At 41.9% G+C, this 26,806-nt stretch overlaps 3 protein-coding genes across 3 annotated transcripts in view; 1 reads left to right on the top strand and 2 right to left on the bottom strand.

Moving 5' to 3' along the window:
* Window positions 1–10,847: 10,847 nt before the first annotated feature.
* LOC307269852 (putative nuclease HARBI1) lies at window positions 10,848–11,921 on the top strand (the record flags this gene model as incomplete). The annotated part of the gene is made up of 2 exons (XM_080052934.1): window positions 10,848–10,960; window positions 11,075–11,921. 2 exons carry the CDS (start codon window positions 10,848–10,850, stop codon window positions 11,919–11,921), a joined length of 960 nt encoding a protein of 319 aa, XP_079909060.1.
* A 522-nt stretch (window positions 11,922–12,443) lies between these two features.
* LOC307269851 (uncharacterized protein) lies at window positions 12,444–13,168 on the bottom strand (the record flags this gene model as incomplete). Its single annotated transcript, XM_080052933.1, has 2 exons — window positions 12,444–12,463; window positions 12,544–13,168. 2 exons carry the CDS (start codon window positions 13,166–13,168, stop codon window positions 12,444–12,446), a joined length of 645 nt encoding a protein of 214 aa, XP_079909059.1.
* Window positions 13,169–18,965: 5,797 nt separating this feature from the next.
* Window positions 18,966–26,806, bottom strand: part of mgat5 (alpha-1,6-mannosylglycoprotein 6-beta-N-acetylglucosaminyltransferase) — an 83,891-nt gene continuing 76,050 nt past the window's right edge. The window contains exons 15-17 of the mRNA XM_080053181.1: window positions 25,039–25,113; window positions 22,917–23,074; window positions 18,966–22,208 (exon numbers count right to left, since the gene is read on the bottom strand). Coding sequence (XP_079909307.1) covers window positions 22,010–22,208; window positions 22,917–23,074; window positions 25,039–25,113 — 432 coding nt within the window. The 3' untranslated portion in view covers window positions 18,966–22,009. The remainder of the gene's footprint in view (window positions 22,209–22,916; window positions 23,075–25,038; window positions 25,114–26,806) is intronic.

Below are 26,806 nucleotides of genomic sequence, written 5' to 3'. Positions count from 1 at the left end.
GTTACAGTATAGGCTACTGCCAGTGGACCAACAGCAGCAGATGACACAGTACCCACAATGCACACTGATCAAAATAAAATGTTGTGTTTGGTTTGGAAATGAAGGTCCCAGACCGGAGGAAGAGCGGACAGGCACTGTCAAGTTTCGATGACGATTGTGGGTACCGCTGGTGTCGGTTCACTGTGTTTTATCCAGTCCAAAGTCAACACAGCCGGCGTCTACCAGGACATTTTAAAGCACTCAATGCTACCATCTGCTGACAAGCTTTATGGAGATGCTGATTTTATTTTCGAGCAAGACCAGGCCCCTGCCCACAGTGTCAAAACCACCAGTGTCACTGTGCTTGATCGGCCAGCCAACTCCATCGAGCCGAAGCCTATAGAGAATCTACGGTGTATTGTCAAGAGGAAGACGGGACACAATACAGACGAGCCGAAGGCATGAGGCCGCTACCAAAGCAACCTGGGCATCCATAACACCTCAGCAGTGCCACAGGCCGGTAGCCTCCACACCACGGTCGACATTTCTGTAGCCTATTATAAATCCTTTATTAGTGGAATAGTCTAATATTTAGATGCTGGATAGAATATGTAATGTTCACGGTTTGAATGAAACGACAGGACAAAACGAGCTTTTCTATGATGTTGTAATTATATGAGATGCACCTGGACTATACTGTATGTGCTAGGACCACTGGTTCCCTCAGGGGTTTTTGAGCTAGCAAAAAGAAGTTCTTATCTATCATGTATTAACTTGTGTATTTTCTTATTGTATCTAATTTGCGGATAGTCTGGTTTTGGTTTCTAGCTGTTAGTGTTATGCAGAGATCTGTTCCACATAAAATCAGTCAGTATCTGGTCACTTTTTATTTGAAATTCGAATATTGGTTTGAAGGTGTTGTGAAAAGTTCAGATTGAAAGTGTAATTTCCCATTGGATGTGTGCTGCAATCTCATCAGACAATTTAAAGTAGTTTCCCTTGTGATCCAGCAGAGGGCGCATTCTAACTTTCTTTTCTATTAGTTTGACCTATTGTATACCCTCCTGACCTATCAGTAAACCCAAATATATTCAAATATTGACTGTCTGTCTGTCGGTCTGGATGTTCTGTGGTTGGCCTCTGTGTGTGTGTGTGTGTGTGTGTGTGTGTGTGTGTGTGTGTGTGTGTGTGTGTGTGTGTGTGGTGGTGGGGGGATGTAAATTTTAACATAGAAATCTGTAGATATTGGTGTATTTTACCCCAATATGACTTTAGATATGACTATTTAAATGTATAGGTGAAAAATTAGAATTAGTATATCGTGCAAAAGTTCATTTATTTCAGTAATTCAACTTAAAAGGTTAAAAATAATATATTATATGGACTCATTACATGCAAAGTGAGATATTTCAAGCCTTTTTTTGTTCTAATTTTGATTATTATGGCTTACAGCTTATGAAAACCCAAAATTCAAAATCTCAGAAAATTTAAATATTACATGAAGTCCAATTTAAAAAAAGGGATTTTAAATACAGAAATGTTGGCCCTCTATAAAGTATAATCATGCATTTGTACTCAGTACATGGTTTGGGCCCCTTTTGCATGACATCTTGCCTCAATTCCAATTCATTTTCCTTGATATTCTACAACACCACATGCAGCTCTGGAAAAAATGAAGAGACCACTACAAATGTTCAGTGGCATATGAGTAGAATAAACATTTTGGTTTTATGGCATAAACTACTGAGAACATTTCTACCAAATTCCAAAATATTTGATCATTAAAGAGCATTTCTATTAAGTAATGTAGAGATGAAGATTGAAGAAAAATCCAGACTGCTCTCTTAATTTTTCATAAATCAGACAATGAACAACATATGAACAAATCCTTCTGTAATAACCTTCAGAATATTGAAAAATAATGTCCGTTAAAGATGGTTGTAGGAGAAATATATAGACGCAAACAGAAAATGTTTAATCAAATAAACACTTAAATGTATATTGTGGAACCTTTTATTTACAGTAGTATGAAAGAAGACATGTTATGGAAGATAAATAGACAAAAAAAATCTCAAAATTGACCAGTGCTCTCAAAAAACTAAACACTTGGATCTCGACTCATTTTCTTCAGTCAGTATATTTTCTCTGTTGAAACTTCTCCAAGCTCCCACACTAAAGGCTCATTTACAAGTTTCAATAATGTGTGTGTGTGTGTGTGTGTGTGTGTGTGTGTGTGTGTGTGTGTGTGTGTGTGTGTGTGTGTGTGTGTGTGTGTGTGTGTGTGCGTGTGTGTCTTCAGCCCAGTGTTTAGGGTCAAATAGTCACAAAATGTGCAACAGCAAATGGTTTGATTGGGTTGACTTTGAGCACAGAATGATTTTTAGTCAGTTTAATATGTAAAAAAATGTGTTTTAAAAATGTGACTTTCTGTAACGATCTAACTCCACATGGTTAAGGGAGAAAGGTTATGAGGGGTGTGTGTGTGTGTGTGTGTGTGTGTGTGTCGGTATGTCTGTCTCTCTGTGTGATGCAGCGGGGAATTTATGGGGGTGGCCTGAGAGCTCATATCTTAGCCTTTCCACATGTAGAATGCCCACCAGTTCCCTCAGCCAGGTATCGAACTGGGGTGCCAAGTTGGACTTCCACAGCTTCAGGATACATCTTTTAGCAATTACCATGCCATAAACCATGATTATGCGTGCATTATGGAGTTGAGAGAGATTCTTGGTGTTGTACTGCCATCTACAGCAGTCAGATAAATTTTTTAAGTAAAAAATGCGTTTTTTCAACAATATCTATATTAGTTTTCATTATACAAACGACACATTGTTGTTATAAGAAATATGCATGTAGGGCTAGACAGTGAGACCATAAAACACTCTTTCTACCTTTTCTCATGCTAGGATGAACCGATTTCTAAAATGTTTGCACATTTATAGTACATAGGATCTCAGAGTTCAATTTACCTTCATATTTCCACCGCTGAAGTGGGTCTTTATTTCCCCATCTACTTCACGACAGTCTTCCTTTAACTTCTCGATGCCTGTAGATCTTGAAAGGTGAATATTTTTTGAAATGTTTTTAACTCATAACAATAACTCATAGAAAGAAGTAAATTGAGAATTGCCAGTTTTTTTTTTACCCCATGTGTGTGTTTGTTTGCGTGTGTGTTACACTGTGTGTGTGTGTGTGTGTGTGTGTGTGCACATGCGCGCTAGTAACGACAATCAAAACATTTAATTTGTTGTCAATTACTTATCACTTTGACGGTTCTGAAGTGGTTGTTAATATTCTGATCAGACCCGCCATGCTTACATCTCATTCCAAATCATAATTTTTTCCCCCCTTATATTTTGTCTGTGATTTTGTCTCTTATTCAGTTGTTTTGAAGCCTTCATGTCTTAAAACAACAAAAATTATTTGTGGCACTTAAAAAAGCTGCTTTTGCTGTTTAAATGGTGTGTGTGTGTGTGTGTGTGATTTTTAGTCTGTTTAATATGTCAAAAAAATTGTTTGAAATATTTGACTTTCTGTGACGATCTAACTCCACTTGGTTAAAGGGAGAAAGGTTATGTGTGTCGGTATGTCTGTACTCTGTGTGTGATGCAGCGGGGAATTTATGGGGGTGGCCTGAGAGCTCATGTCTTAGCCTTTCCACACTGCGGGTGAATAGGGTACATTTTTAAAAATGTATTTATTTACGGCTCTTGACCATAGTACATGGTATGGAGCACAACATTCAAATAACAAAACAATGGTGCACGGCATGGACGAAAACAAAAACACTACTTAAACAATCATGTTCAGTCACTGTTAAAGCTCTCCATTTGTAGATGATTTGCCTCACAGTGGACTGAAAACTTGGCAAATATGGTGTTTAATTTATTCTTTGGACTAGAAAATTGATTTCCAGGAAAAAAAATTATTTTGAATTGTTAAACACACACCTGTTATTCAATATACAAAAAACTGGTATTGATAAAGTGATTAATAATGGTAACACTAAATAAAACTGGAAAAGGTTGAGTGAGTGAGTGAGTGAGTGAGTGAGTGAGTGAGTGAGTGAGTGAGTGAGTGAGTGAGTGAGTGAGTGAGTGAGTGAGTGAGTGAGTGAGTGAGTGAGTGTTTGTGTGTGTGTGTAGATGTTCTGTGTTTGGCTTGTGATGCCTAATCTCAAACTGTATTATTTTTCCTTCAAAATGTGAAATTTCCATATATTCTAGATTCATTAGACATAAAGTGATTTATGTCAGTCCCTCTTTTTTTAATTTGGTAAATAACAGTTTTTGAAGAATTGTAGCATTTCAAATATTAGAATATTCCAAATCAAGAAAAGGATTTATAATACATAAACTTGAACCTTGTGAAAAGTATGTTCATTCATTCATCCACTCAGTACTTGGTCTGGGATCTTGTTTTGCATGTTACAATTAGTTTTTTATGTATTCAATTTATCAGTGATCATAATCACATGTATCCCAGCACTTGCTGATGATTTATTTCAAGTTTGAAACAACTATTATTCAGGCTGGATCTCAAATCGCATACTACCTACTATTTAGTATTGTATTTAATATGGGACTACTATTTGGTATGTACTATGGTACATACTAAATAGTAGGTAGTATGCCATTTGGGATTCAGCCTCAGTCTTTTATGGACTTGTGCTTCTGGGTGTTATACCCATTAACACCACAGGGTAGCAGCACGACATTGGGTGGGTGACTGGAGTTCCTCTTTATGTGTTGTTGTTGTTGTTGTTGGTTCTGCTAGGAGGAATCAATGCAGTTTTGATTAAGTGTGTGATTGACACAATAAAGACTTAACACCTGTATGTCTTAGTTCAGGAGAACACACACACACACACACACACACACACACACACACACACACACACACACACACACACCTGGGGAGACACCATTGAAGGGTCTTTACTGGTGATGGATGTTGCTGTTTAATAATGAACTACATTTGTAACACAGGCAGAGCAATAGTTAGTAAATGAACAAGCTACCAGACTCATCAAACCTTTGTCTTTTTTTTCTAATAAAAATGTAGAAATGGAGTGGAGGAGCAGAGAAGAGTTGAGTGAGTCCATCATCTCAGAGCTTCCTTCCTCCTGACACCAGGACGTGGGTGAGAGAATCTTTGATTTTTTATTTATTCAAGTTTAATTTATAGTGTTCATGTGGTGATGACGAGGGAGGGGACCGCTAATTGCTCCTGACAGGAAGTTAGCTACCATTGGGCTTACTGCTCCTTTGATGGTAAACCTCTAACTGCTGTCCTTGATTCTGGTCAATGTCAGTCCAGATATGTAAATGCATAGTGATTTTTTATAGAAACATGAGCTTTGGCACACTCTTAGAGCATGCCCTAGGGAAGATGTTTGGCTATAGGGCCATCGCCAATTTTTCCTATGGCGGCGATTTGAAAAAAAGGCTGCCAGCGGCTGTTATAGTACCAGTAGGTTGGGTTGTAGAGCAGCACCAAAGCTCATGTTTCTATAAAAAAAAAAGTACAATGCATTCACATATCTGCTGGACTATGTATTAGAAAGAGTCTTGTTCCATGTGCTATTGACTAGAGGCAGAAAACAGATGTGTTATGTTATGTGTACATGGTGACTGGAAGCCAGAACCACATGCAGAGGTTACTGTGGAAGTAGAGGGGCAAACGTATCTGCTGAAAGTGAGTGATTCTGTGTGTGTGTCTCTGTCTGTTTCTCTGTCTGTCTGTAACCACTCCAAAACTGATAAGTGCTCTTGTTTTTTTCGTGTAGGTATCTTGGAGGAGATTCCGACTGACCAGGGAACTGACTTTACATCCCGTCTTATGGGGCAGCTACATAAGGAGTCTTCAGGACATTTCCTTAGTGAGTGAGTCTGTCTGTCACACACACACACAAACAGACTGACAGGAACAGACACAGACACACACTCAGAGACAAATAGCCTGGTCGAGGTAGATAAAACAGGTGCCTTCCTGAAAAATGTTCTTCAATTGTTTAAGTAGTGTTTTTGTTTAGTCCATGCCTTACAGTACACCATTGTTTTGTTGTGTCATTATTTGAATGTTTTGTGCTCCATATCATGATACTATGGTCAAGAGCTGTAAATAAATGAAATGGAAAAAGGGAGGTTTAACCAAACCCTCAAGAGGTTGCTGAGGAAGTTTGTATGTGACATGGCCACGGAAGGATTGAGGTAAGGGGGCTGACTAGTAACCATAAGGTCTCTGGTTGGATCCCTGGCATTGGACAGGAGGGTGTTATTTGTAATTCTAGGGCGCCCGATATTACATCTACAGTGTTGACCATCTCTGTGTCCTTGAGCAAAACATTTAATCCCCTGTAGGAGGGGTGACCTTAATGTAATTTTGATTGCCATGTGTGTAATTGACAAAGGAAATAATAATTTAATATTATAATTAATCAATCTTAATATTGAAATAAAGGATTAATTTAATTAGAGGTAACTATTTATTTTGTCTTCATACAGGAAGGTGCTTCAAGCCTACACAGGATTGTCCCCCCCTCGGAGTTCCTCAATTGTCTGCCAGTACAGGCATAGACATTATAAAGTCTATGAGTACAGGGACCCTTTGTTATGCTGAATCCAAATTTGCAGCAGAAGGTAACCACTGATGGTGAGAACTGATGAGCTCTAATAGGGCGCTCTGCATGTCTGTCTTGCATCCCTCCCTCCCTCCCTCACCCCCCGCCTATCCTAATGTCCCATCCCTGCCTCCACCCTCTTAGCTGGTGCTTTTGTGATGGCGACTAGCCACTAGCTCTGTTTTTACCACATACATGCATGTGTGTCCACAGCGCACGGAGATCAAAAGAGGTCAGTCACCTTCACAGAGAATCAAGGCCAGCAGCAGCAGCAGCAGCAGACTCCCAGTGCTACAGAGCCTCCGGCCGAGGGCAGGAAGGCCAGTCCTTCTCTCTCAAAGTCCCAGACACTGGAAGTGCCCTCTGCCTCCTCAGCCACGGTCACTGCAGACCTGCACAGCCCTGCTCACACACCGGTAGGAGCTGCACAGCAAACACTAAGTATTTGTTAAAATTTGAACTGCTTGTCCCTTAGGAGACCCAAAGAAATATGTTGAAGACCATCATTAAATAAGTCATCATACGGATTAATACATGTAGTTTAACCATGAAACTGAGAACTAATCCAAAGTTTTTTAAAGAAAGTGTATACCTACCATAGGGACAGGTATCTCAGGAGTAAAAGGGTTTTTTCCCACCCCAGGTCCCTGCGGTCATAAGCAGCAAGGAGAAGCGTGAGCTGTGGGGCCTCCGCAGCAGCCTTTCCCCTCCCCCTTCCATCTCCCGGCCCTCCACCCCTCTGCCCCTCTCCCGCACCTCCTCTCCCCTGCCTCCGCCACTCCCTGTGCTGGGCACCGCGCCGGCCCCCGGCCCCCCACCACCAACCCCCGCTACCACCACCGCTACCACCTCCACCCCAGCCAGCCACCCCTCTCCGGCCCAGGATCAGAGAGAGTCCCGGGGACGAGGACACCACGGCGCTCCTGCCGCGCAGCGACACTCTGCTGCAGCTCAGCGAGGACGACGGCATGGAGAACCCTCTGCTCACCCCTCTGCTGCTGGGCACGCCCCCCCGCCCTGCCCCTCTCTCCCGTGGACCTGGACCTGGACGAGTCCCACGTCTGAGGTCGGTCGGGGATGCTGACGGGCAGATTGTATTTTTCTATCGAAATGCCATACAGATACCTGCAGGCTTACAGGGAGGGCAAACACATTGTAAAACAGAAATAATCAAATATCTATCTAAATGTTCTAAACGACGTAAATGTACAGAAAGGAGAAGTGTAGTTTTGCTGTTTTCTAGGGGTGATCCCGAATTGTCGACTATTGGATAATTCGATGGAAGGGGTCCGATTCGATTGCCAATCTCACCGTCGTATAGTCACACAATTTGGTTACGATACAAGCAGCCATATGGGGTGCTGAATGTCTGATGATTTCTCCCAATAAATCATGATACATTCCCTATTGTGGTAGAAATATCAGACTAGTATACTGTTAATAAAAAGGAGAAAGTAACTCACGAGCTTTTAAATCAATCTCCTTAGTGTGGTAGACTAAGTCGCAATAAAATGTATTCACCAAGGCAAGAAGACAAACGGTATATGTGTGTTTTTGTCTGGGGTGGAAAAAAAGTTGAAGCCAATGTGGCAAATAGGAATATTGATCAACGGGAAGGGGGAAAAAACATGATTATAGGCAAGATTCGACCAATTTGATGCGACTATGCAAATTATTAGTCGGGGACACACCCCTACTGTTTTCCACTCTTCTAAACTTCATTTCTCTCCTCATAAATATGTCTTAATGAATATCCACATTGAAATGATATTCTGTTCGCGGGTTTCATACCCTGAGGGTTGAATGTAAACTTTATACTCTTAGTGCTTGTTTTTTCGACCCAGAGGTTCAAAGTTTTATTTTTTAATCATAGTTTATGTTATACAAAGCATTAATAATGCTATTGAAAACAATTATTTAAAAAAAAATTATACCGTGTAGGTTTATATCTATATGAATTCCATTTAAAAAAGGAGATGCTTTAACTTGTACAAAGTGTTATAAACATTATACTGAAGCTATGAGGTCCTTTTCATTAAATCAAGTAGATGATATACAATAAATATACCACATAGTATATTTATAGGAAATAATTGATGTGATTATATGGAACAGGAAATTAGAGATTTTATATTGTAAAGGATTATTTGAAGTGTATGTTTTTTTTTTAATTTCAATCCAAATATTTCTAGCACATACCCAGCAGAACTATTGACTCTAAACGCTCCTTGCCCTTTAAAGGAAATGGTATTTCATTTGATTTTATTTTTTTCTCTGTCATTGTTGAGGAATCGATGATGTGTATCCATTGTCGACTTGCTAGGGTGTGTGCATTTCAAATTTACGCAACGTGTGTCTCGTGCTGCTTGGTGTCTCAGCACTAGGTTTTTATTTGTGACCAAAGACTTTATCTTCCTCTCTTGTGCTCGAGTGGTCAGACTCTGCAAAAGCATCCAGCATTCACTAAACACTCTCTTGTCCATTCGTCCTTATTGTTGCTGCTCTGCTCTTTTTTCGTTTCTGTGAATGTGTGTTGTCTTTAACGCTTGCAGGCTCCTCCTTTTTTTTTTTTTTTTTTGCAACTGCGATGAAGCGATGCAGTCAATTATCAACACTTACCTAAAAGATTGCAAACATAATTTATTTTAGGATTAAACACATCATTTCTTTGTTAAACATGCTCATTTGTTCCCTGCAATGACTGACTTTTTACATGTAATAATGATGATGGTACATCACGTAACACAAGAGTCCATGTGCCATAATCCACACCAACGCACTGTGAGTGTTTCGTTATACGCTGTGTCCCTCTACTATACGTCAGTGGTGTTTTTAACTTTCTTTTTTTTTGATGGTTTGTCAAACCTGTGTGTGAAAATATTGTAACCATTTGGATTCAGAGGTCGTGGGCTATGCAGATATTTAACTTATTTTGTAAGTAAAAAGTAGGCCCTAGTCCTATTTCTAGATGATTTAAAATCCAAACTGTTTGATGTCATAACAGGGACAATACAGTAAGTACATGTTTCTTGTCCTGTATCAAAGCAAACAAATTGTATCTCAAATCAATCTAAAACTCAAACTATATTCACACATCTTATCAAATACTTGAAAGAAGTAGAGACGCACAGCCACTGAACTGTTGAATCTGAGTTCCCTTTAACGTGTGTGTGTGCAAAGTTGTAATAAAAATACAGCATATCAGAATATTTCTGGAATATATCAATAAATGGATATTGTTAAAAATATTTTTTCAGTTTACTGTCTATTTCCATCACAGGAGAAAACAGCACAATAAACATAAGGTATGAAGTCAGTTTTGACAAATATTATTTGGTGGTTGTGTTTTGTCCTTTTTTACCACTGTGAAGACACAGGTCACCTTTTGATTTAATTTGTTGCTTTAAAACACATCCGTGGTGGGGTTTTCCTCGGAATGAGGCACGATTTAATTTATGATCAAACTGGGCAGCGTGACGCAGGAGTGGCAGCAGTTGCTTTAAGAAGACTCCTAAGAGACCGTTCGGGAACCACGACTACAGAGGTAAACAACTTTGGTAAGTCATAACGTAGGAGTCTTCGTAGCGCGCTAAGAGATGACGTTATCGGGAAACCGGTCCCAGATCATACAACAATAACACATTTCACAACATAATGATTTAAAATAATAATAATGTTGATGGATAAAAAGACAAAGATCACACACACAGCACACGTTTGAGATGAAGCCAAGGTGCACAAAACAGCCTTGGCCGCGTTTCCCAGAATCGTTAAGAGCCTCTTTGGGCAAAGTACTACTTTGGAGCGCTCTTAAGAACGCTGTGAAAGAAGAATGCGTTTCCCAGATTCGTTCTTAGCGAAAGTAGTACTTTCACTAAGATGGAACTGAAAGACGGAGCTGACCCACTCTTTCAACCTTTCTTAGCGACCAAATCGTCAGTGATCATGCCGCGTCAGGGAAATTTATTTCCTCCACTTTTCGAAATAATAAAACAATGCTCAATGCGGACCACTGGCGCAATAAACATAAACTAATAGTAGAGAATTTTTTTTTTAATGAATTACAGGTTTACGTTTTCCACACACAAGAGTTTATAGTACTACACATAAAAAAAACTTCAACAACCCTGTGGCATTTCACAGATATCAAGGAAACAAATTGAATTGAATTCAGCTGAACCTCATTGAGAGCGGATGCACCTGCTACTCTATATAAAGGCGTTGCCAAAGTCCGCGCGTGTGAGAAACCATGGCTGCAATACAGCAAATTCTCGCTGCCAACCAACCGCGACGCCGTGCGCGAAGCCAGACGGTTTACATTAATGCCTACGTGCGTCAGAACTTCTCCCCACTGGACGTGCTGTCAGACCGGGCCGTCCAGGCAAAGTACCGGCTGCCCCGTGCGGAGATCCGACGACTGATAACTCTGGTGTCTCCACACATCCAGAGAGCAACCCGCTGCAATTTTGCCCTCAGCCCGGAGGTGCAGCTCCTGGCTGCTCTGCGTTTTTACGCAGTGGGAAGCTTCCTGGAGGTGGTGGGGGACGGCACCGGCCTCAGCAAGGCATCGGTGTCACGGAGTGTGGCAGCTGTGACACCAATTCTCCTGCGCCATGCCCGGACCCATATCAAGATGGCCACCACACGGGACGAGGTCCGCATGGTCCACCAAGGGTTCCACGCAGTGGCTGGGATCCCCCGGGTGATCGGTCTGGTAGATGGCACCCTTATTCCAATCCACAATCCCTCCCTGGTGGATCCGTGCTGGATTGGTCGCAAGCACTACGCGGCCATCAACACCCAGGTGGTGGTGAATCACAATGGCCTCATCACTGACATCGTCGCCAGGTGGCCAGGCAGCACTCACGACAGCTTCATGTGGGCCAACTCAGCTGTGGGGCAGAAGGCTGGGAGAGGAGTGTTTGGCCGGAGCATCATCCTAGGGGACAGTGGCTACCCTCTCCGGAGTTACCTCGTGACGCCGGTAACCAACCCAGCAACACCACAGGAGGAGAGATTCAATGAGGCCCACACAAGCACCAGGACGAAGATCGAACGGGTGTTTGGCATTTGGAAGTCCCGCTTCAGGTGCATTCATCGTTCGTCGGGGGGGCTGCGCTTGTCACCAATCAAGTGTTGCCGAGTGATTGTTGTCACCGCCATGCTGCACAACATTGCAGTGCGCGTTGGCGCAGATGAGCCGCCTCCTGTTGAAGAGCAACATTCAGAGGACGAAGCCCCGAACCCCGCCCCCCGCCATGTGCGAGCAGTACTGCATCAGGCCGGAGCCCAGACCAGACAGGAACTTATCCACCTCTTCTGAGGTCCAACAACCCCAGCCCCTACCCCTTCACCACAAGTCGCCAAGCACTGATCACCAATAAACCCACAACCATAAACCCACAACCACCACACCACCCATAACAACTGTCAGGCCTGAAGGCTGAAATAAATAAACAGAACCAGCAGATATAGGCTACATGTAACGTCCTGCACACTATGATTAATTGCTTCAGTGTCCGGGTGCTTTACCTGAAAGTATGGCACTGGACTGTTAAGGAAGTATTGTTGCATACAGTATGTGGGAGTATAGTGTCCACGTTTCTGAGGTGACCATGTAACAAGTGGGAAATTAGCACAAAACATGCTGTGTTGAAAGGGCGCACAATACGCACACGTCATGAACCTACGCTTAGATAAATTACAAATTGCCTGGGACTTTTTGTTGCTATTTGACACCCTCATTTCAATGCAAAATGATCCACACAATACATGGTTGAAAAGGAAACCAAAGTAGTTTATTGAAAACATATGGGGGGGGGGGGGGGGGAGCTCCGCGCTGCATCTACTGGGCCTCTGCATCACCTGCAATGAAGGGAGATTGATTAGTGAAATTGAACGGGATACATTGGGTAATGCAGATAAAACATTGAAATGCCCCTAACCTGAATCCTGGGGAAAGATGATTGGCACAGAGATGGAGGGACGGTTGAACTGGGCCTCCGCAAGCGCCAGCTGTCTCCGGTGCAGCTCCAACCCCTCCTGCTTCATCCGGACCATCTCTTCCTGCAGGGCAGTTTGTCTTTGGAGGTGGCCCTCCATCCCCCGCAGCACCACCAGCTTCTCCCTCTCCAGGCGCACCAGCGTCTCACTGCAGGTGCAGGTTGTTATTGCGGGCCGCCATCTTGAGCCTCCACGCATACGGACACCGGGCCCTGCTGGTTGGCGCGCAGGGACAGGCCACGGTTGTTGGGGGTCGTCCTCTCCTGGTGGCGTGCACGTCCCTGCTCTGCTCCCGGATGGCTCCTCTTCATCCTCACTTAATGAGAGCCCCTCGTCCCCCAGCACATCGATGCCCCCACTAATGCCTTCGGAGGCCGTCTTCCCGATAATTGAGAGGACTTTCTCCTCGTCGGGAGTGAGGGTTGTCCCACCCGGTGGTCCACCACCCGTGCCCATGGCTTCGCTCCTCACCTCGGCACTCTTCCTCTTAGTTTGGCTCTGGAACTCCTGCCACTTCTTTCTGATTGCGCCCCAGTCACGCAGACCACATGGGCTGGAGGGGGACATCTTTTGGGCTATGGCCTGCCAAACATGGTTCTTGACGGTGATATTTTTTTTGCCCTTTGTTCCCCCGAATAAGATATCCTGGTGCTGCCAGACCTCGTCCACCAACACGCCCATCTCCTCTGCGGTAAACGCCGGTGCCCGCTTGCTTCTTTTTACGCGGGTTCCTTCCATTCTCACATATGTGTGCCTATATCCACGGGGGTATATATGCGCTAATGGGCCTGATTACTACTTGGATACACCTGTTGGCACACACACACACACACACACTCACACCTGCACCCACACACATACAAACGCTACATACTTAAACTAATTGAACCTGTGTGGGGGGACCACGGGGCGCTGTGTGTGACTTATGCGCTGATAAAGAGGTGGGTGATCGATTTGCCTGGCATCGATTTATTCAGTTTTAGCACCACCGCGGTGGACAGCTCCCACCAAAGTACTTCTTTCGATGCTTCTTTCGCTTCATCTTACGGCTCTCCAAAGAAGGCACTTAAGAAGCCATCTGGGAAACACCCGTATCTTAACGTTCCTTCTTTGGCGAACCCTTCTTTCGACCCTTCTTTGGCCCCAAAGAACGATCGATTCTGGGAAACGCGGCCCTTGGTGGAAGGAATAAAAAGTGGATATTTACACTGATGAATCATCTTTTCATTTTTATGTTGTTAACTTTTCAAATGAAGCATCCAAAGTAAAGTGTTTTCATCATTAGCCGAGCTAAGGGTCTAAGGGCAGAGGATGTCATACTGTATGGAATGTAAAGCCCACTGAGGCAAATGTCTATTTGTGATGTTGGGCTATACAAATAAAACTGATTTGATTTAATCTTTCAGGGGCCGGTTTCCCAAAGCCTTCGTAGAGCCTTCTTAACGCTACGTCATTCGTAACCCCTACGTAGAGTTCCTACTTAACATTTCGCCTGTTTCCCGAAACGTTCTTTGCTACGAATCTCTTTCGTACGTCCTACGTTGGTAAGGTTGGTCTGGAGCGCCCGCAGAGCCTTCTTAGCTCTACCGTAGGGATGTTTCAGCTCTCATTTGTGTCATTTAACTAATAAATCTGACTGTATTTCATATCAAACGGACACAGCGATGACTGTATTAAATAACAAACTGTTAAAAACGATAACTGTATATAGTGTACATATCACATTTAAAGTAAGCTATATGTTAGCAGAATACCATTCACTCTGATTCACAAAGTGTTCAAACTATAAGTAGCCTACATAGTCAGCACCATGCGTAAAACGGACACGAGTGCCCTGTTGCGCATGGAACTGTCACAAGTCATTCATGAAGAAAATAATTGCTGGAAACAATCTTAATCTCCTCCGCTGTTTCTATATTTTTCTATAGCCTAGGCTACCTTTTTTAAATCAGTAGGCCTATAGGCTATGGTAATACGTTCGACCAAGGTTAACACTAGAACCATCACATTGCGGAGCTGTCAGCTGAGCCGGCTCAGCTGACAGCTCCGCAGTGTGCGTCGGATTCTCCGCCTCAAAACATGTAAACGTGTGAAAAAATTAATGAATAATCAATTAAAGCTTACCTTAAAATAAGTGTGCCATGTTACTGTTTATTGTATTTAGGATTTTAGCTCATTTGGACGCTGTTTGGGCCGTCTGTTTTTATTGATATAGGCCATTGGCGATATTCTACTTTCAGTTTCCTTACTGACCCACCACGAAACGTGATTATTGTTCTTAAAGATACTTAAATTATAAAGCAAGAGGTGTTAAATAAATGTTTCGGCTTAGAAGGATTTCTAGTAATCTTTTATTCGCAAAGACTTGTCATGCAGCTTCGCATGAAATAAGCAGGAAATGGAAAATCGAGCCATCGATTTCAGCACTGGACAGCGCCGTGTACGAGCCACGTAGGGACTGTTTCTTAAGAAGACTCCTAAGAGACCGTTCGGGAACCACGACTACAGAGGTAAACAACTTTGGTAAGTCATAACGTAGGAGTATTCGTAGCGCGCTAAGAGATGACGTTATCGGGAAACCGGCCCCTGATCATACAACAATAACACATTTCACAACATTGATTTAATATAATAATAATGTTGATGGATAAAAAGACAAAGATCACACACACAGCACACGTTTGAGATGAAGCCAAGATGCACAAAACAGCCTTGGTGGAAGGAATAAAAAGTGGATATTTACACTGATGAATCATCTTTTCATTTTTATGTTGTTAACTTTTCAAATGAAGCATCCAAAGTAAAGTGTTTTCATCATTAGCCGAGCTAAGGGTCTAAGGGCAGAGGATGTCATACTGTATGGAATGTAAAGCCCACTGAGGCAAATGTCTATTTGTGATGTTGGGCTATACAAATAAAACTGATTTGATGTAATCTTTCAGCTCTATTATTGTCTTGTGTCACGTGTGCCCTTGTATTTGTATTTTATTTGTCTACAGTTGTAATTATTACAGCTGTTAATATTAATATACACTCTCCCTAACAAACAAATAAAATAAATCAAAAATAAACATGCTTTCACTCACATATAGAAACTAAACCAATTCATTGAACAGCTTACTGGGCATATTTCGCATATTGTAATTACAGTATTGTTCATTTATTCGTTCATTACATTGCACATTCAAATTTAATTTATCTACTTTTTACTTTCTATTCTATTTTTTATATACCGTGTTTAATGTTTATCTTTATCTTACATTACTTTATTGTATTATGATTATATTTCCTATTGCACCGTGCACAGAGACAAATGCCATGCCTGCATATTTTAAGAATTGACGATAAAGTTCACTTTATACTTAAAAGTCCTATGCCCTCTGGTGGACCGTTTAAGCATTACATCGCCGTGCGCTCACATCCACCCAAAAAATCAGCAATACACTCGCCACAAATACGCAATAAAGCGGGGTTTAATGTGACAACTAAAATAACCTAAGTAAGGTTATCCTTCTGTCAACTTCACACATATCACTACTTACAAGCAAAGATTTAACCGAGGCTCGTAGTGGAGTCAACTTCTGTTTCCTGTTTACGTTCAGACTGGTCCGTCACTGAAAAGGGTCCCACTGGAAACAATGACCAAAGCCCCATGCGCAGGGCAGAACAATCCCTGCGTTCCGAATCGCATACTCTTTATTTTTTTTTTCTATTCTACATACATCTGACGATAAAAAAAATAATCAAGTTAGGATGCAGTAGGCATACAATTTTCAATATTATTTTTTCAATATGAACTAACGTGAATAACCTTAACAGATGAAATATCTGTGCCTCAAATTACACATTTAAATAGAAAAAAATATGCTCCAGAATCGCTGACTCCATTTCTATGTTTTTTTCCCACCTGATAAATCATATTCACATTAGTTTAGTTTTCTTTGAATGTTTTTTTTCATTCTGAAAGGGCTGCCTTGTGTTCAAAACTGTATTTATGTCATAGATAGTATATAAAGATTGATATGTATCAACAGACAGTGACGTGCGGTGAGGTCAGTGAGTGGGTAGGCACTGAGTTCTGAAAGCCTCATTACTCTAACCCTATAGGCAATATTATAATCAATAATCAAAAACAATAATATTTTACACACACTCACACACACACACACAAACACACACAGTGTTATTTTGTCCGTTTTAATTCACAGATATTAACTGGTTAGTACATTAATACTTTCAAACGGTGAATACATTTTAAAAACGCGAATAAATGTTGCTTGTATGTAATTGCGCCTAGCGACCATTGCCGTTGTAGTAACTACTTATGGCCACAGGGGGCGCCAGGAGCTATTCCATGGATTTACTAATTGACTGACTCCATACTAAACCTGTAGGTGTAGTACCTCATCGTTGTCACAAGGGGGCGACACCGTCCGTGTCTTCAATACTACACCGATTTAACGTCCCTTTTACTTTTTACCTGTGGACGTAGTACCTCGGTGTGGCCACATGATGGCAGTATTGATGCGTAATTATATAATAATAAGAGATTTATGTCTTGACCTTTTATACACTATCTATGGTCTTGACACGTTCCCCTCACTGAAAATAGACAATAAAGAGTTCTTAAACACCCGGCAAATATACGAAAAATAAAAGTATGATATATTAATTAATTTTTCCCTCATACATTTTCATAAAGTTTAAAGAGAAATTAAGAAGTGCTTTTATTTTATTACATTTGTCAAGATTTTCAGAGTAAAATAATTCAGAATATGAAACAACCTTGAAATGTTTGCGGTCAGTAATATATCGTATATAGATATCAAAGTAAAATGTCCATAATACATACCCAAATTCAAAGAGGACGACACGGTGGTTATTACGGTAAATCTGTCAGATTAATTAATTAACACAGGAGTCTACCAAGGTGTTTTATTGGGGGGAAAGTCACCTCCTCGCGCTCTGCAGACAGTCTGTGCTGCCAACTGCGTAATATGCCCGTATAGATTGTTACATATAAATAATCTGGTGTTCAATGTATATATTTCATCATAAAGACAGTTTGGAAAGTACATGGATTCTCTGTAAATCTGTAGGTATTTTAGGCTGCCTCTTTATGTTACAATAAAGCCATAATAATGCTGGAAAAAAAAGTTGATGTGGTAATACAACTCGGGCCACTCAGCAAACAGTGGCTGAATGTAAATTCCCCAGGACTGTCCAATGGGATTCGAACCAGTCAGCACGAGGTTGCATCACTCCATGGAGCCGAAAGGACCGTCTGAGCCACCGAGACCGTTGACACTTGAACGCTCTCATGTCTGTGGTTGGGCACTGGGATTTTTAAAAATGCCTAGAATGGGATTTGAACACACAACCTCTGGGTCTCCGAACTTGAACTATTAGACTGATCTAGTTCTCAATCGACACTAGAACCCTTTCTCCGTGTCCTTTGATCTCTGTGATTAGGATATTGCAGTTGAAAAATTGATTGAATTGGGATTGGGATTCGGAAACACACAACCTCTGGGTCTCCAGGCCATCTTCTTACGGTCTCAGCTACTCATACTGAAGCCTCTTTCACTGAAGTGTTCACAATGACGACTTTTTTTGAAAAATAATCCTTAAAGTTCAATCAGCAAGAAGTTCTCTATATCAAATGTGTGTATGTATATTTAAACTGTTTGTACATGTCTGACAACACTGTCATTGGTAGAGATGAGATAGATAGAGACCAAGAATAGCTTTATATGAAAGGGTAACACGGAAACTGACCCTGTTACTGGAAACCAGGGTTCAATTTCCTGATCAGGGCAAGTCCAGTGAGAATTTACAGATTGATTACATTTAAAGTGGTGTGTGATTAGTCTCCACTAACTGGATTAAGTAAGTGTTTTGACATGTATTCATTGAAGGACCTCGGAATGATACTCTATGGAGCTCTCTGTCACACTGAATTGACCAATATGGTTTGACCGTGTTATGAACTTCTGGCTCCATCTGGAAAATGATGACCAATTGGAAAACAGGTTATTCAATCATTCCTCTTCAATGCATTTGAAGAATGCCTGACAAACACCTGGCAGACCTGGCCATTAACACCGTCATATTTCTTAGGACCCCGATATCTTTCAAATCAATAATGTTTTCCAATGGGGCGCCACAGAATTGACCTATAGTCACATGGTCTGAACTGATTAAAACCGAACTGATTTTTAAATAGTTTTTAATTGAAATGAGATAAAAACATGATTTCTATTCAGCTGAAGATTAAAAACTGCTTAAGGGCTTTTTATTTTTTAGGAAATCGGGAAAAAACAAACAAGCTAACTTCATCTGTCCCGTGGAGTTAAATGTGGGACTGAATGCTGCTCGACCCCGTCCTAGCTGACAAATCAAAACAGAGGCAAACTGAACCATGAAAAAAGGCACATCATATGTACTAACTTTATGGCATATCAAAATAAAGTTTAACAGGAAACATTAAAAGAATTAAATAAAAACAGTCTGAGGTGGCAGTGACAAAGGACAGGGGGTAATGCAGGCGAAATGTGCCATTCGGTGGTGTGTGCAAACAGAAGAGCGGAGTTTTTCAAAAAAATAAAAGCACAAAGTGTGTGTGTGAAGCTCCTGCTGGTTTTCCCCCCCACAACCTAACGAGTAGCGTTTGTCCGCTGCTATCCACCTTCAAGAGGCAGCGATTTTAAAAGAAGTAAAAGCTTACATAAGGAAAAGCTTCCTTCCGAGGCTTACATTAATCAGGATTTCAGTTTAAAAACTAATTTTCAGGTAAGTTCTTGCCTTTTTTTAAGAACAAAATATCAAATGTTTTCATAGAGATGGCACACATTATTCTATTTTAAGCAACAACATGATTATGACTTGGGTTAGCTCATTTAGCATATCTCATCTTCATAGATGTGTGTTCTGGGCACCTGATAAAGCCCAATAATGATAAATAAAAGGAATATGTGTCTTAGTGTGTCACTGGCTATGATTGGAGACATCAACATCGCTGCTGCTGAAGGCTGAACAGAAGCAGACAGCGCTCCCCTCTCCCTCCTCCGCCGTCACACACTTGAAAAAAAAAGGCAGGCTTATATTTTTATTAATTCATCGTTTTAAATTACTCTTCATAAATAAAAGTCTATAAAAATGGAGAAAAAAAAACATCAAAGAAAGACACCCCTCATATAAATAAAAAAAAAAACAAGGCGATAAAAGATCTGTATACAAAATAAATTAGAAAAAAGGAAAACTTTTAAAATCCCACATGAAGAAATATACAGTGTCACCAATACCTCTGTAAATAGATTAACGTAGTGCATTTTGTCCCACAAGATCTAACAATTTGAATTTAATCCGGAATTTTTTTTTTTTTTCTTTGCAGGCAAATTAATATCCCAGCCGCTATAGAGGGACAACAATGATTTTGGCGTTGCAGGAAACACCTTGTTGGCTAGTATTTCATTGCTTTTGAGTTTGAGCTTGACAGGATTCACAGCTGTACTGTAGATGGGAGACAAGCACTGTGGTTCTTGTATTTTCTAGACAGTCGACTTTATGCACAACGTCCTACCACGACAGCTTTAGCTACTGAGAATGACTGAGCTTCACCTCTGCAATGTGTGTGTGTGTGTGATGCGTATGTGTGTGTGTGTGTGTGTGTGTGTGGTAGTACCGGTTTGTGCCGGATGAAAACACTTATCAAGGATTCTTTACTGGCCTTCTGTAGAAACACACAAACACACTCACCATCTTAATAGCTTTAAATAAAAAAATTGAGTTGTTTAAAAAGCGTGCAACATAAAATCAAGGGACCGATCCACTACTGCACTTTCCTGTCTTTTTAAAAGGGGAATTGAAGATCACTTAAAAGTCTTGGGAGTCCATGAAAATGATCAAACTTCCAGAATAAAAATCTAGATCTCTACATTACATGTCCACTCTCTTTTCTTCACTTTTTGTCCAGAAAGAGAGGAACGATTTATGTTACAGTGTAAAACTGGGTTCTTCTTCAGCCGCCGTCCGATAGCAACAATGTCTGTGTACATGTGTGTATGGCTGTGTTTGGAAAGCCATACTAGCGTCCTACATCCTACATACTCACCATTTATATACTACATACTGTCTACTTAAAGATCAATTGTGTATGCGAGGTGCGTCGAAACGTTTTCAGTTGAAGTATACTCAAGCAATAAAGAATTTCAGTTTAGACGCTGTTTAGCGTATTACCGCCCTCCACAGGTTAGATATTGAACTAGATTTTTACAGTCCTGTGTTCATCATCTGTGTTTTAGACCTCTTGTTTTATAATCTAAGTAGGCCTATCTTTAAGAACACTAATCACGTTTCGTGTCGACAGCACTCAGCTGTCTGTCAGTTGAGCTGGACGAGCCGCGGTGTGTGGAACACAGCATTCAGTTCTGATCTGATTTTATATACTATCTATGGTTCTGATCTCTCTCCACTATTAGACTGGCATCACTCATTTAGTCATTTCACTTAGTAACTCTAATGTTGTTAGGTATTTATCTTCATATCTTATCTTTGAATGACTGCACGTAGCCTACAGTTGTCAGATCGCGGACCCCAAACAATGTCGTTGCCTAGCAACTTGCTCGAAAATATTTTATTTTCCTGTGCGGGTAGGATTGACCCAGTGCATTGTGGGGCGGTTGAGTAGGAAAAGTATCCAATCGATCTTTACCCAAAATCTTCCCGGAAGTTAGTACTCATCCGGGAATTTCTCGCATACCCAAACTCGCATACCCAACCGTCACATACTCGAATTGAAGTCAAAATGAGTATGAGTAGGACGTTAGTATGGCTTTCCGAACACAGCCTGTGTGTGCCTGTGTGTGTGTGTGTGTGTGTGTGTGTGTTTGTCTGTGTGGGTATATGTGGGCCTTTGGGCATGCCAGTCCAGTGCAATCCTACCAAAAGAATGAACAGTTTCAGACTTGACCAGCTGAGGTGGAGTGGATGGGGGGGGGGGGGGGGGGGGCATTTGAGTCTCCTTGGTCTCTTGCTGTCCCTTGGTGTAAGCAGTCACTGATATGTGCGGTCCACCAAGGAGGCAGCTCAGAGATCTTCTTCTACAACTTTTTAAAAAGTCAAGGGGCCACTCCCCTCCTGTTGATTCAAGTAATTCCACACAGCGTCCAGGACTCACAGCGCCGCCCCCTGGCCAATCAGAGTGTTGACAGATGCTTGGGTAAACAATAAATATGACGGGGGAGATACCATGAATGTTTGTCTGTTGAGTTCCCCACTAAAAAGTTCTGGTGTGTATGTATGTGTGTGTGTGTGTGTGTCTTATGTCTCTCAAACACACTTCATTAAATCCCTGCCACCTCCCGTGTCAGCCCCTTGTGTGTGTGTGTGTGTGTGTGTGTGTGTGTGCTATAGACAGGTGGTGCACAGTGCCACCTGGCCCTTCATGTAGTCGCGGCAGGGGCATATGCGTTGCAGTGACTGGTGGGATCCGGCGCAGCTGAACAGCAGCAGGTCTGACTGGAAGATACAGTGGCGCCGCGTCTCGCTGTAAGCCGGAACCAGCGTGTCTGAGCTGGACTCCACCGTCAGACAGTCTATGCCAAACCTACACCAAGAGGGATAGAGATGCTTTAGTTATCATGTTCGGAAAAGAGATTAAACCGTGAGAGGGAGAGATGGGAACACACACACACACACACACACACACACACACACACACACACACACACACACACACACACACACACACACACACACACACACACACACACACACACACACACACACACACACACACACACACACACACACACACACACACACACACACACACACACACACACACACACACACACACACACACTCTCTCTCTCTCTCTCTCTCTCTCTCTCTCTCTCTCTCTCTCTCTCTCTCTCTCTCTCTCTCTCTCTCTCTCTCTCTCTCTCTCTCTCTCTCTCTCTCTCTCTCTCTCTCTCTCTCTCTCTCTCTCTCTCTCTCTCTCTCTCTCTCTCTCTCTCTCTCTCTCTCTCCCTCTCTCTCCAATGAAGTAATGTTCCTCAGCATCAGTCATGAGCCTTGATCCATTTCTTACAGTAAACCAACAGGGCCCTCCAGTGTTGATAACTTGGTGCTGCAGCTTAAAGCATTACATCTAAATTCACCAAGCTGGATAACAACATATACAGTACATTTAAACCTGTGGTGTACTGCCACCTAATGGACACTTTAAAATAACAAGTAGAGCTGAGAGAAAAAGTCCAATGTTAGTGGATGTACATTAGATACGCGCGTGTGTGTGCGTGTGTGTGTGTACCTGGCCAGGTCCTTGTCCTTGTTGAGGTGTTGGAAGAAGGAGGGCTCACAGATGAGCTGCTTCTCCTGACACACCTGCTTACAGGAGCGCCCCGGCTCGGCCAGTTTGACCTGCAGTGCGCTGAGCGGAGGCCACATCACCTGACCGTGGCAGAAGTCCTTGAACGCACCACAGCAACAGTCAACACATTACTGTCACAGATCATAAATAGCCACTGATGCGATACCTATTTAAGAATCAAGGGCATTTGAATGACAGAGTGTTTTAACAAGTAATCAGATTACTGACACAAAAAAAGGCTTCACAGCTATTATTCTATTTTAACCCATTGATGACTATGGCAATCTAGGATGCATGTCCTTAATGCCTGAGGGTTTTCTGAAAAAATAGTACGAATTGTCAAGTCTACCAAAACCTTAATATCTAAGCCTGTGTAGCACATAGAAACATGAAATAAAATACATTTAAAAGTTAAGGTTCACAGGTTTTATTTAAACATGCTCCCTTAGCGCTTACAAACCAACAAATATTTCTAAAAATCGTCAAAATTAGATGAATTAGAAAATTATTAAATATTGTTAATAAATAGATGCAATGTGTTGTGTGATTTTTGTCAGTAGTCTATAGTAGACCTTGATTCTGCGGACCAAACGCCACTAACTGTTCTGTCGCCGACACTGCCGGCGTATTTTTTTTATTATTTTGTTTTATTTTTTATTTTTTTGATTGACATGATTTTCGGCAAACCACACAACTTTTGGGTGGTCACGTGGTCTTCAAAAAATCAACAAAACCCACCTCATGTGTATTTGAACCAATGACAGTGCATTCTATGCTGGGAATGCCATGAAAATTAGATAAAGTAATAATGCTGCGCGACGCAGCATCAGGCAGGAGAGCCAATGTGGCATCGCGCAGCAGCCGTCATCAATGGGTTAATGATGATGTACGAATAAGATAAAAAAAAAAAAACTTAAAATCGATTGATAAAAGCTGCAGTGCATTAAAGGGACTCACACCCATCGTGCAATTGAGAATTACAGCACTATCCTACCATCCCGCCTCCCTCCAATGCCCCCACACCCTCGTTCCATGCTTGTATCACTGGTTTCACTTCAGAGGTGTCGGCCAGAATACCACTTATGGCCAAAGGCGTCAGACTATAAGCATGAGACTAGGAGAGGAGGAGTAGGGTTTTATCCGCTCTTTATTTTCCTTCTTTCACAGGCACAGTCGCAAATAGATCGCGGGAAAAGAACAAAGGTTTAAACTTCGCTCGTGAGGAGACGTTACAACAACTGTTGCGACCCGCGAATCGCATGCAAACTATATTATAACAGCGATCGGGACTGCATGTACATACTCACACACGGGTGATTCACATTTAAACTCAGATAAACACGTACCCATGTGGAATGATCGCTTACTGCGGCAACGCTCACACATCTGACCGAGGGAGAAGAGAACGGAAACTAAACAGGCTCTCTGTCCGACTGACGTCACGGCCCTAACTGACTGCTATCCACACTGAACAAAACACATTTTAACACACTGTAAGAAATAACAACACTGTAACTTATGAACGTTGGGGCCTTTTCTACAATGGTCGCTACTCGCTACTGTCTGCCGTGGAATCAAAACAGACCCTCTAGTTGAGAATGCGCAAATTAGAAGCAGACCGCAAACAGACAGGTCTGTCGGCCAATCAAATCGTTCGGTCCGAACGATTTGATTGGTTGAATTTTATATATATTTTTCATAATATTATGAGATTGAAATCATTGTTTGTTTTTACTCCTGGTGGGTCTGTCTTATATTTTAGAGTGTAATTACCTTATTAATACCATTTTAACCTCATCCAAAAAAAGTGTAAAAATGCACAAAAGGTAAGAGTGGCTTTAATGTGGTGACGTAGGGACGAGGGAGGAGACTGCTAACTGCAGACAGGGACAGGAAGTTAGCTAAACTGACCATTCCGCTTACTGAACCTTTAATCTCTGCTAGTGACTCGAAAACAGTGAGCATTTTTGACCGGTAAACCATTCATTTTCATTCACTTTCGCTTGGGAGAAATGCAGTTGGCACTAAGTTCATAAGGAGCTGATAGATGTGCCGTCTGTACCTGATTCTCGATGAAGGCGTTGACTCTCTGCAGCATCCCCTCACAGGTGAACTCATAGGGCAGGTACGGCTCGATCTGATTGGACAAACACAACACACAGAGAGGGTCAGGAGAGGATACACACTCTCTCCTACTTAACAGCACATCTGCACAAGCTGCTTTCACTGTGTGTGTGTGTGTGTGTGTGTGTGTGTGTGTGTGTGTGTGTGTGTGTGTGTGTGTGTGTGTGTGTGTGTGTGTGGTGTAATATTTGCTTGCTTTCTTCTCTTTGTGCCACTGCCTTATTCGAGTCCCGTCGAGTGAAAACTTCAAGCAGCGAGGACCAACAACCCGAGCCTTTGTTGTAGCACTGTTGAGTCACTTTCTGCTTTCTCCTTGTCATTGTGTGTGTGTGTGTGTGTGTGTGTGTGTGTGTGTGTGTGTGTGTGTTGTGTGTGTGTGAGTGTGTGTGTGTGTGTGTGTGTGTGTGTGTGTGTGTGTGTGTGTGTGTGTGTGTGTGTGTGTGTGTGTGTGTGTGTGTGTGTGTGTGTGTGTGTGTGTGTGTGTGTGTGAGTGTGTGTGCATGTGTGCTGTGTGTGTGTGTGTGTGGAGGAAGATGAGGAGGAGAGGTAGCGCCAGGCCAAGCCGGAGCCAGCCCACCTCGGATCACAGAGCATATGAGGCTCGGCAGGGCTTGTTTTTTTTTCCCCTCCTCTGAACAAAGCCATTGTTCCGACTCGCTCGGCGAAGCACAAACACAACACGAGGTCCCGATCCAGGCTTTTTAAATAATGCATGGGCCTGGACGGGGAGATGCAATAGGATCTGTAGTTCTTTTCCCCAGAGGGCTTTCACTCATATCAAACTGTGTATCAGGCTTGGTGCTTTGGGAAACTGGAAGGATTGCATTTCTAACAATCGCTGATATTTTATAACCAAACGATTAAAGGTGGAGTCGGTGATTCTGCAGAACTCTTGTTGTCAAAATGGCTATTTCTCCAAATCGGGGAATATTCCTCCATGATCCAGTGTTAATACTAGAGGTGGGCATAGATTAATTTTTTTAATCTAGATTAATCTAGATTAATTTTGGAATTAATCTAGATTAATCTAGATTAAAATGGCTCATTTGAATTCATTCATAATATGTGTGTGCTCCTAAATAATGACTCAAAGTAAGTCTTTGAGAACGTGTTTCTCAAGCCAGGTGGCTTTCATTTCGTCATCAGAACGAGTGTCTAATTATTGCGAACAAATAATATTCTAACAATTTAATCAGATATAAGGCTAAAAATCACAACATTGCACTGTTTTTTGTGCTTAAAAAAAACGAAAAAACTAATTTGTTGGGTAGGCTATAGGCTATAACAGAAAATAAAGCCATTACTTTTGTGCTTCAAGTGAAACATTAAATATAATTTTTACATAAATAATAAAGTCCTTATAAACTTTTCAAGAAGCTGGACTAGAGTGAATATTGGACAGGCTTTATAGGTCCATGGCTTTTACCTGTGGGACAGCGCTTCACCTAACAGCTGGCTGCAACACCAACCTACAGTCTATTGTGCGACGGAGAGCTAGTTATCATTAGCATCAGCGTTAGCCGACATCACGGCAACAGCTGAATAATGTAACACATTACACAAGTTACACTACATGAAAACAACGGGCTGTAGACGCTAGAGTTATAATTTCGTGTAGGAAACATTGTTGAGACTGGAATTTCGTACCACAGCGGCCGTTCCATAATACAGCACTCCCTTTAGCAATGGCTGAATATAAGACCTCC

The sequence above is a fragment of the Ammodytes marinus genome (genome assembly GCF_949987685.1).
Source record: "Ammodytes marinus genome assembly, chromosome: 24".
Taxonomy (NCBI): Eukaryota; Metazoa; Chordata; class Actinopteri; order Uranoscopiformes; family Ammodytidae; genus Ammodytes; species Ammodytes marinus.
This window is presented reverse-complemented; position numbering and strand designations above follow the sequence as displayed.